General features: G+C 40.0%; 1 protein-coding gene across 1 annotated transcript in view; it reads left to right on the plus strand.

Annotated features, from left to right (window-relative positions):
• MAOA (monoamine oxidase A) overlaps positions 1-11,170 on the plus strand; it is a 92,053-nt gene extending 80,883 nt beyond the window's left edge. The window contains exons 10-15 of the mRNA XM_016943709.3: positions 561-614; positions 5,029-5,086; positions 6,299-6,396; positions 8,145-8,256; positions 8,460-8,522; positions 8,718-11,170. Coding sequence (XP_016799198.1) covers positions 561-614; positions 5,029-5,086; positions 6,299-6,396; positions 8,145-8,256; positions 8,460-8,522; positions 8,718-8,864 — 532 coding nt within the window. The 3' untranslated portion in view covers positions 8,865-11,170. The remainder of the gene's footprint in view (positions 1-560; positions 615-5,028; positions 5,087-6,298; positions 6,397-8,144; positions 8,257-8,459; positions 8,523-8,717) is intronic.
• Positions 11,171-12,038: the final 868 nt, after the last annotated feature.

Raw genomic sequence — 12,038 nt, forward strand, 5'->3', positions numbered from 1 at the left:
CCCTTCAGAGTTGTCTTCAACCGCATCTAGGTCAGAACAATTCTAGGGAGGGGTGGGACCTTGAGCGAGGCATTCTCTGCTGCCCTGTCCAATTACTGGGGAAGGTTTCAGCTGTGAGGTAAGAGTAACGAGTGCCTGGTCCCAAAGGGAGCCTGGGGGGCCCACCGTGGCCTCCACTACAGACACATGTTTATATTTGTTTTTCCAGCTTTGATAAAGTATTTGGCAGAAGGCAACAGTCATTACCAGAATAATCATTTAGCACAACATTCATTCATTCAACATTTGATTTCCTACTATATGCCAAAAACCATGTTAAATTTTAGAAGTAAAATATTGAATAGGAGGTCACCTGTCGTGTAGGGGATCACAGCCTAGCAGGGGTTTTGGACACACAGGCAGACCAAAGACAATATGGCATTTGCCCTAGTAGAGGAGGAGGGTCTGAGAGAGTTCATTTCATGCTGAATAGCTACAGGTTAAGAATACTTCAGAAAGAAAGGGCAGCTCTTAAGATAAACAGCTGTAACCTGATCATTCAATGTAACCTCTCTCTCCAGCTTCATTCTTGCCCGGAAAGCTGATCGACTTGCTAAGCTACATAAGGAAATAAGGTAAGAATTTATAAATGAAAAATAGATGAAAAAGTTAGCTTTGTATTTTGTTTTTGCACTGACAGTAGTAGAATAACATGAGGAAAAACACAGTACTTCACAAATATTCTCAAAATTCCAACAAACCAACCTTTTGTATTTTGCTACAGCCCTCTTGACCTAGCCCTTGCCCGTGTGCATATATTAATTTTACATGTTCGTGTTTATTTTACAGTGGTTAAGAGGTAGGATTTCCCTGTGAGATGGATGGAGAAAAATCATAGAAAATATTAGCTGTGAAAAATGCTGTAGAAACCGAATCCCAATCCTCTTTCAAGGCCATAATCTTTTTTTAAGATTCTCTGACATGGACTTTCTAAAAAGTATATTTTAACCTGTAGCAACTTTTATACATGAAAATATTCACTACTGCTTATCTGGGACACAGTTCTGATGTTCCCTTATCTGAAAGCTTCCTAGTATAAAATTTATTTTAGGACAGTGGGTTTTTTTTTTTCTTTCTTTCTCCCTTTCTCTTCCTGTCATGGTATATTTGTTTTGTTTTGTTTTGGAATCCTTTGTTCAATTAAAGTCTTACCTGAAGAGGTAAGCCTTTTAACATCAGAGTTATTTGGCTGTTGGAGGGTTGCCTCTGGGTAGCCCTAAATCCTCTGCTAGCTTTTAAAGAGGTCCAATACATACACAAAAATATAGACTTTTCTCTGAATGTAATTTAAAAAATTAAACAGCTAACCCATTAGCAGCCGTTGCTTTGGGAGTTACTCTGATGACTTTAGAAGTGGGGGAAAGGCTGCAGAATGAGTTCCTACATGTGCACACGGATTTGTTTATTTGAACAACCATGAGATTCAACAATCTCATGGTTTGCAGGTAAGCTTTACATGGAAGAAACTCCCAGTTTCAATTAGCAGGTTCTTCTCTGTTCACTGTAAGTGGTAAATGGTTGAATCTCAACAATCATGGGATTCAAACAACCATGAGATTGTGGAATCTCATGGTTGTTAAAAATAAACTCTACTCACTCAATGGAGGAGGGATTTGGGGTCCAGTGATGGGGAATGATTTGTTCAAGCCTCCATAGCTAGTGTCTTAGTGCATTTGTGATACTGTAACAAAATGCCTGAAACTGGGTAATTTATGAAGAATAGAAATTTATTTCTCACAGTTCTAGAGGCTGGGAAGTCCAAGATTATGATGCCAACAGATTCAATTCAGTGTTTGGTGAGAACCTGTTCCATAGGTAGCACTTTCTCATGGTGCCCTCACATGGCAGAAAAGGCAGAAGGAGGAAGGACAAAAAGTGATGAAGGTGGTGTCCTCACTTGGAGGAAGGCAGAAGGGCAGAAAGGGCCTAGCTAGTTCCCTCCAGCCCATTTATAAGGGCACTAATCTATTCATGAGAGCAGAATCTTCCTGATTTCATCATTTCCGCAGAGACCCCACCTCAAAATACCATCACCTTGGAGGTTAAGTTCCAACATTTAAATTTTGGAGGGACACATACATTCAAATCATCGCAGCTAGCTTGTGACAAAGTCTGGAGTAGCATATAGCGCATACTTTTTCATTATACCACACTAAGCTGACATTTTCTTTTGGATTTCCTGCTTTCCCTCCTTATTAATAGTAAAATAAATACCAGCCTGTAGGTAGACATTTGGTTATGATTCCACACAGTGGCTGAACTTCTCAAAAGTTCTTGTAAGGCAAAACCCTTACTGAATATGTCATTGACAAAAACAGTGGTTCCCAGATCTGACTGCATCAAAATATCCCAAAAGATGTTTGGAAAATATGTTTTTATAAGACCTATAGATTGTGATTGAGCAGGTTTGAGGTGGGGCCTGTGTATTTGTATTTTTCAACAAGCTTTTCAGGTGATTATGATAAGCAACCAGATTTAGAAACCAGTGAATAAGTTCAACGAGATGATTTGCACAGTGGCCTTTTTTAGTCATCACTTAGGTTCTGTTATTTTTAGAGCCAAATTAATCAATCAGTGCATTGTTTTAACATCCTTGCCTTACATATCTTTTCCAAAAATTTTTAATTTTAAAGGGAAGAAGGGAAAGGGAAAGATAATTTCCTGTGTTTGTGTGAACACATCCTTGGCTCTTCTAATAATATGAAATACAGTAAATAATGACTTGTAACTATTATAATTGTTTTTAACATTCATGAATGAAAACTAACTACAATGTGGGTTGATTGGATTTCAGGTTTCACTCTGCTTTAATAAAAATTTTATTACACATCCAGAAAGTAAGTTAAGCAGGCCTGGCGCATTGGCTCACACCTGTAATCCCAACACTTTGGGAGGCTGAGGCAGGCAGACTGCTTGAGTGCAGAGGTTGAAGACCAGCTTGGGCAACATAGAGAAACTGTCTCCACAAAAAATAAAAAAATTAGCCAGGCCTGGTGACATGTATCTGTAGTCCCAGCAACTTGGGAGGCTGAGGCGAGAGGATCACCTGAGTCCAGGGAGGTTAAGGCTGCAGTGAGCCATAATCGTGCCACTGCATTCCAGCTTGGGTGACAGAGTGAGACCCTATCTCAGAAATAATAATAACAGTAATAAGTTAAGTACTGTTGAGTTTTTTAGAATAATCATTGCCGATACTTTCATTTTCTAATTAACTTGAAATGTCTGAATTATTGCTTGTAACACCCTTGTGAAGTAGGTGTTAGAATCAGTCATCTCTTCATAGACTAAGCAAAGAGTAGGCTGAGGATGGGTTTTGACTGAACAAATATTTATTGAGTACCTACTATGGGCAGATTACTCAGAAGAGTAGAGCCTTACCCTGCTATTAATTAGCTGAGCAAAATCAAACAGATCTCTGCAGCTCCCTGAGCCTCGGTTTCCTCATCTCTGAAATGAGGGTCTTGAATCAGGCTGAGAGAGACAGACAGACAGACAGTAGTCTTGAGACTTCTTCCCATTCTTCCTTTCCTTTATGACTTTTTATGTATAATGTGAGCAGCTCTTTGAAGGAAGCCAAACTTCCTCTGACTATCCTGAAATTTAACTATCCACCTAAATATCCATCTAATGTTGCATGACATCATCTCAGGAGTGGCATTTGTCTCTCCCTTAAACCTTCCATGGAAAATGGTAACAATAAGCAAAGTTTATAATCTGCCTCCTCCTCCTGATTTTATACATATGAGGTGAATGTTCTGGAAGTTATAAAAATGGTTTAAGTGTGAGGATTTAGATAAATTTATAAGGTTACACTTTGTCCCATGTTATTCAGAGAAATTGGGGGCATGTCTTTAAAATATTTTCTAATGTAATTGGCAGCATAAAATTGTATATTTCTAAATCTCTATTTCTTTATTACCAGTAAGCTTGAGCTCCCCCCGCCCTGCATAATTTTGTCTCTTCAGCTTTTAATACTTGTCTTACAGATTTGACTCAAACCTTTTGCCACATTTTTAAGCAAATATTTTTCCAGTTGCTTGTTATCCCTTAACAAATATTTTAGAGCATTTTCAAATGTTTAAACTATATTAAAACTATAAAAGGTAAATAGGAAAAGTATATAACTGGATCAGTGTAAACCTATGCAAACAAATCCAGAAATAAAACCATTAATTTCTAAAACAGGTGATTTTAGTAAATTAGACCTTTTAAAAAAATTCACCATGAGTAGTTGTGAGTTTAAAATGTATTTCGTTTCAAAAAGAGTTTATATAAGTACAACCTCTAACTTTTTCAGACATGAAAATACCATGTTCTGGGCTAGTCATTTAGATAATGAATTATGAGAACAACCAAAGGCTGTGTTTGAGGTAACATTAGCATATTTTGCCCATCCCTCAGATACACTTTGAAATACTGTGGTCCACAGACCATTCTATCAAGTGACAAATTCCTAGACTGAAATGACTGTAGATACTTTCTGTATAGCATATCTTATGTTATGCTTAAAAGATGAAATGAGCTTTATATGTTTGTAGGTAATTAAAACACAAGTATAGGATAGTTAAAAGACACCATCACTTATACTATAGACTTATAAAAGGGATCATTTTAGAACTCTACGTATTCCAGAAAAGTTATATAGAATCAGTTCCTAAGGCTGGCTAAACTTAATTGAATTCATTTTTCCCATTTTTATCTCGAGAAGATATCATATTAGGTAGTGAAAGAGGCAAAAGTGTAAAAAAAGAAAAGAATAATTCCATTGAATCCTCAAATTAAATGACTACTGAGGCATTGAAAGTTAATTTGAGTGTGGGGATTCATGGAAATGTTCATTTGTGCAGTTACAGAAGGCCATGGATTTTAATTTTTCTGTAATAAATCTGGTTGATACCAAGAGCTCTAGAACTCACTGTATTTATTCTATACCCATCAGTTACTCCTTCCCTAACTTTATTTTTTTTTTTTTTTGGCTCTGTTTTATAGGAAGAAGAAAATCTGTGAGCTCTATGCCAAAGTGCTGGGATCCCAAGAAGCTTTACATGTAAGAAACTCCCAGCTTTAATCCCTAGCAGGTTCTTCTCTGTTCACTATAAGTAGTAAAGCAAAGCAGATTCTGATTTTTTGACAGTCTTATGAAGAGAGTATAAAGCGATATGCTTAACTTGGAGGATAAACTTCAGCAGTCACAAAAGGTCATTAAAAGCTGGTATTAGGCGCATGGAATTTCTGACACAGCAACTTCTTTGGGCTGTTTAAATGTTCACTAGATAACTGGCAGCCAATTGTAATGAGAGCCTAGAGCTGCAGGGATTATGTCAAGAATGGGTGAGTTGGGTTCCTAGAACGGAAGTCCTGCCCCCAGTCAGTGTCACTTACCTGCTGCACAATTAAATTCCAGATATGTTACCATTTGTTGGTGAAGGCAAAGTAGTATGTACTTGACAAGATAGACTGAATCTAGAGTCTCTTCCCAGGTCAAAGTCATACTAATTTGTTTTTCCATGTGTGAACTCAATTCACAACTCATTTAGGAATATCAGTGCTTTCAATCCACCACTGAAAGCAATTAGGAGAATGAAATTACGTCTTTTTGAAAAAAAAAAATAGAATGGCTGAGCGCTCTTTCAGGGGTTTGTCTCTAAACTGTTCAAATAATAAACTTTCTGAATGTGCCAGGGAAATTAGAGAAGGTTCTCTCATGTCCCCTAGGAAACAGTTTTCATCTTAATTGCCGCTTTTTAGTGGAATTCCCATCATACATGTTTCCAGCTTAGAAAAGTGGTTGGGAAAAAAGCCTTTCTTAGACATTTGTTTGTCTTCTGCTTCCTCCCTCCCACCCTTTCCTTAGCAATAATGCCTGATAGATGGGGAAGTAAAGTCTGTTATGAGGGACTCCAGAGATTTGAGCAGACCTTTCCACAAGCTGAATTGTTGATGGGGTTTCCTATAGACTTAGCTCTAAAGACTTCAGAATCTGCATGGATGGATGGATACCCCTCTCTCCCAGATACTGGAATACTTCATGTCTTCCCTAATCAAGAAAATGGGAAGAGCAAAGTATACATGTTTTGCCACATGGTACTTCACAAAAGGCCATTGCTTGGTACTATCATGTTTCCCCTTAAGTGAGTTAGAAAAACAGGATTTTCTTTATTTTCTTAATGTAAACTTTTTGTTAAAGCAACAATATTATTGACTTGCAGTATTTCAGCTTTGTTTTCTCTTTTGCATTTTCTTCCCCACTGAACTGCAGCCAGTGCATTATGAAGAGAAGAACTGGTGTGAGGAGCAGTACTCTGGGGGCTGCTACACGGCCTACTTCCCTCCTGGGATCATGACTCAATATGGAAGGTATTACACAAGCACTACGCCAATTAATCCAAGACCTGTGCCAAATTTAAAAGGAAAAGCAGAGTTCAATGGAAATTCTAGAAATAGTTGTCAAAATCCCCATTTCTTATGTCCTAGATAATACTTGTATATTTCTGGATGTCCATAGAAAAATAAGGATGTCATTACATAGAACAATAACTGTCAGCATACAGAACAATAGCAGAACAGTGGGGAGGATTTCAGATGTGAACAGTGCTTGTGAGAATGAAGCAAGCTACAGTGTCCTCCAAGAGGACTTCATGAGCTCAACTTGACATTTAGTCTCACATGACTGCCTTAGGCTCCTTGGCACCAGTCAACACAGAATGACATTGGATGTGTTTATCCAACACTTCTGTCTTGCCAACAGAGCAGCATCAGCAGACAGTCCTCTTCAGGGGAAGAGTCCTCACTGTATACAGTTGAGGTGTGAGGAAATGACATCCACATGGGGTGGGTCCACCTTGACCTAGAAGCCCCTTGCTCCATGGGAGCCATTATCTCTATGCTTCATAGGCATAGTGTCCGGTAACTTGCTCAGTTATAAGACTTGCTCAGTTACAAGAGACACCACACTCAGGGAAGCCCAAAGTGATAGCCTCCTACCAGGTATTTACAATTCACTTAGAGTCCTCCCAGCCTGGATGCAGTTCACTAATGTGGGGATGGGAGGGGAGGCACTTTTAGCATAAATGGTGTTGCCTCCATAGATGGCATTACACCTTCATCTGGTTTCCAGAGAAACAGAGCTAAAAAGTTAATACAAGGTCACATTTGTCCACTGAAAAGGAGGAAGTATTTATTAACCTTTTCGTTACAGGAGTTTTTAGTCTGTTTTTTTTTTCTTCTTAATTGAGTCAGATCACCTTTGTTAACAATAGCAGGATTGATGAACTGGATTAGTTCTGGTATCAAAGTAGAAGTCTAGAAGACAAGACTAAGATGAGGAATAGATGAAACCCAGGGTTCTGGAATTGGAAAAAGGAGTGCCAACGGGTTGAGATGAAGGCCATCAGGGTGGGGGGCAGGACATGCAGCTTGGGAGAGTTCATGAAACTAGCTGTGGACATGGCAGGAGTCAAAGCCAAAAAAGTTGGAGGGGACAGCTGTCCATTCAGTCCAGCCCTTCTTTGTAAGAGGAGACCCATTTCCTTGCTCTCAGCCAGTCCCTAGAGAAGTTCAGAGAAGCTAACTGTACAGAGGTTGTTTTCTTAAAGAGACACACCCATATAATGTCTCAGGTCTCTCCTTTGCCAGAAATGACAGTTGACGTCCCTGTCTTCCCACCTGCCACTGCAGTTCCTCCTGACACACTGGGAGTGCCTGCAAAGCTGGATCTGTGGCTGTTTTCAAGAAGAGTGCACCCTCCCCCGAGAAAGACAGGACAGGGAGAAGAATGCACTGCCAACAGGAAACAGCAAAGAAATCTGATTTGGGGATTGAATACATGTTCTTATATTCCAGCTCTGGCTGGCTTGGAAAAGATCAACATCCCCTTTAATGATTGGTGATCTGATGGCCTGATTCTCCCTGGCTTGAAAGTTCAGATCCTCTATGCAGATCCAGAAAGCAAAAAGTGGCCTTTCACCTTGGGCTAAGTCATACGGGTGTTTTTTAAACAGTCTGAATTTCTGTGCCTTCTGCAGACTAAATGAGGGCAGTGATTGGCTCATTTACCCTGCCCACCTTCCCAAGTAACTCTGTGTAACCTCTTGGTTCCCTTGAAGGGTGATTCGTCAACCCGTGGGCAGGATTTTCTTTGCGGGCACAGAGACTGCCACAAAGTGGAGCGGCTACATGGAAGGGGCAGTTGAGGCTGGAGAACGAGCAGCTAGGGAGGTAAGCAGGAAAGCCCAGGCTCTCTCCCTCCCGAGTCACGGCAACGTTTTTGGCATCTGGTCTTGCTAGTTCTTGACACTGATAGAATCTGTATGTCCATTTCTCTGCCCCTCACTCATGGGGCTCATCTGTGGCTAGCAGGGCCTTGAATCTGTCGAAACTATACAGCCTCTTTTCATAATACCATGGTCACTTTCTTTCAGGTCTTAAATGGTCTCGGGAAGGTGACCGAGAAAGACATCTGGGTACAAGAACCTGAATCAAAGGTAAGTTTGGTGACTCTGGGCACTATCTCTCCTTAGACCAATCATGGAACATAAAACTCACATCTCCCTTCTTCTAGCCTCCGATTTAATTATAGATGCAACTATCCCAGGGGTCTCCATGCATGGATCTTGCAGTGTTTTGTTCCTCCTTGTCAGCATGAGTTTTTTGCTCATGATCTGTGTTCCTTCATCTAGGACGTTCCAGCGGTAGAAATCACCCACACCTTCTGGGAAAGGAACCTGCCCTCTGTTTCTGGCCTGCTGAAGATCATTGGATTTTCCACATCAGTAACTACCCTGGGGTTTGTGCTGTACAAATACAAGCTCCTGCCACGGTCTTGAAGTTCTGTTCTTATGCCCTCTGCTCACTGGTTTTCAATACCACCAAGAGGAAAATATTGACAAGTGTAAAGGCTGTGTCATTGGGCCATGTTTAAGTGTACTGGATTTAACTACCTTTGGCTTAATTCCAATCATTGTTAAAGTAAAAACAATTCAAAGAATCACCTAATTAATTTCAGTAAGATCAAACTCCATCTTATTTGTCAGTGTAGATCAACTCATGTTAATTGATAGAATAAAGCCTTGTGATCACTTTCTGAAATTCAAAAAGTTAAACGTGATGTGCTCATCAGAAACAATTTCTGTGTCCTGTTTTTATTCCCTTCAATGCAAAATACATGATGATTTCAGAAACAAAGCATTTGACTTTCTGTCTGTGGAGGTGGAGTAGGTGAAGGCCCAGCCTGTAACTGTCCTTTTTCTTCCCTTAGGCAATGGTGAAGTGTCATTACAGAGCCTAGAGGCTCACAGCCTCCTGGAGGAAGCAGCCTCCACTTTGGATCAGGAAATAGTAAAGGAAAGCAGTGTTGGGGGTAGCGGCATGCAGACCCTCAGACCAGAATGGGGACATCTTGTGGGCTGCTGCCTCAGGAATCTCCTGACCACTTGTAGTTCCTCCGACTTTTCTAGACATCTAGTCTCAGTGCTAGCTTATTTGTATTTTTCCTCTTTCACTTCTTATGGAGGAGAGTGTTTAACTGAGTTAGAATGTTGAAACTGACTTGCTGTGACTTATGTGCAGCTTTCCAGTTGAGCAGAGGAAAATAGTGGCAGGACTGTCCCCCAGGAGGACTCCCTGCTTAAGCTCTGTGGGAGACCAACTACGACTGGCATCTTCTCTTCCCCCTGGAAGGCAGCTAGACACCAATGGATCCTTGTCAGTTGTAACATTCTATTTCAACTTCAGGAAAGCAGCAGTTTTCTTTTAATTTTTCCTATGACCATAGAATTAGACATACCTCTCAACTTACATATGTCTTCAACATGGTTACCTCTGCATAAATATTAGCAAAGCATGCCAATTTCTCTTAAGTACTGAAATACATATGATAAATTTGACTGTTATTTGTTGAGACTATCAAACAGAGAAGAAATTAGGGCTCTAATTTCCTTAAAGCAAGCTCACTTGCTTTAGTTGTTAAGTTTTATAAAAGACATGAAATTGAGTCATTTTATATATGAAAACTAAGTTCTCTATCTTAGGAGTAATGTCGGCCCACAAGGGTGCCCACCTCTTGTTTTCCCCTTTTAAAAACTCAGATTTTTAAAAGCCCTTTTCAAAGGTTTCAACTGTAAAATACTTCTTTTTACAATGTATCAACATATTTTTATTTAAGGGGAATTAACAATTGCCAGGGAAAACCAGCCAACCCAAGTTTATTATATCATTAACCTTATCATAAATTCAAACCTAAGTTGCTGGACCCTGGTGTGAGGACATAAATCTTCCAAAGTTTTGCCTATCCTAAGAGCTGCATTTTTCTACTGCTCTTTACCTTGCATTTTAGCTAATTTAGGAGTTTTGAGAATGTATTGGATACGCTCCAGTACATAAGGAGTTGCCGCATATTATATCAGACTGCTTTGAGAAATCTCATCCCTAGTCTATTGCAGTTGTTTCTATTAGCTTACTGATTAACTCAGTCCTGACACACCTTTTGGGAAATGCTGATTTAAACTTCTTAACTGGCAACAGTTGGAACAGTAATCAGTTTGCTAACATATTTAAAGTCTTGAATGTTGAAGAACTCATGTGATTTACCCTTTTCAACTTTTTGGAAAATGATTTAATTTATTCTAATTAGATTAACCCTATTAATCTATGGATTGGGTATCAAAATGAATGCCAGTCCAGATGTGCCTAGACACGAAATTGGAGCTGAGGACTCTCACGATATGCAAGTTCATCCAACATGAAGATACCATAAGCTTTTTCTCTGAACCAGAGAAATGAAAGTCAGTTTAAGAGGCTGATAGATCTTGGCCCTGTTAAGGCATCCACTTCACAGTTCTGAAGGCTGAGTCAGCCCCACTCCACAGTTAGGCCAAGAATTAGATTTTAAAACTTCATCTGTCTGTCCCAGTTAACTGTTAAATAAGGCCTCATCCTCCACTGAAGAGTATGGATTGAAGGATTGTGAACTATGTTTAGTGTGATTGTGAACTTGGTGCCTAATGTTCCATGTCTGAAGTTTGCCCCAGTGCTACACGTTGGAGTATACCTATGTGTGTGCTTTGCCACTGAAGTAAGATTTTGCCTGTATGGTACTGTTTTGTTTGTTAATAAAGTGCACTGCCACCCCCAATGCAGACTCGACTCCTGTATTTAGTTGATGGCTCTATGCAGAAAGTTCAATGGCTTCTTATAGCAGGAGGTCACAATGAGGCATTGTCCATGGAGGATAGGCTTAGGAAATTGTTTAATACCGACTGCAAATTCTCAAAGTTGAGTTTGACTCTCATGTGTTATTGAGGTTTTCTGGGAACTGATTAAACACTGAAATACTGTAGCCTGCCTAACTGGGCCACAGATGTGGATTCTGGTCCAAGTTTTCTCACCTAGTAGCTTATGATAACTTGAGCAAGTCACTTTGGTTCTCTCGGTCTCCACATCTGGAAAAGGTTGGGTTGCATTAGATGGCTTCTGAGCATTCTTTTCATGGCAGCATAATGTGATCTATGCATTTTGTTGCCAGCACTGTAACTGTTTTTGCCTATTGGTATGCCAGGGGCAAAAAAATCAGTCTTTCTGTACCCTGGTTTACTCCTTGTCCTAGATTGGGTTCCCTGGAAACAGACTCTAAGATACAGAGTCAGGGCAAAAAGTTTATTGAAGACAATCCTCAGGAAATACACCTAAGAGGGTGAGGAAGGTAGGATTGGGCAGGAGAGTCAACCTACAATGCAGTTGCAACTACAGGTTCTAATGAGGAGCTAGGAAGACCCTTCAGAAGTATCCCTCATTGAGACAAGGAGGTCTGGACTCTGTGACCCGTCATCAGCCTCCCCCTGAGAGAGGGTGTTACCTTGAGTAAGGCAGGTTCAAGGACAATTTCTAGTGAGGAACTGTAGCTGGGAACTTCGACCAGCCTGTATTCCCTGCAGATCCAGGGTGGAGCACTGCATTATCTACTTTATTCCCATAGAAAGTTGCCTTGTCATGTAAAAGACATT

Source organism: Pan troglodytes, chromosome X, assembly GCF_028858775.2.
Source record: "Pan troglodytes isolate AG18354 chromosome X, NHGRI_mPanTro3-v2.0_pri, whole genome shotgun sequence".
NCBI classification, from domain to species: Eukaryota; Metazoa; Chordata; class Mammalia; order Primates; family Hominidae; genus Pan; species Pan troglodytes.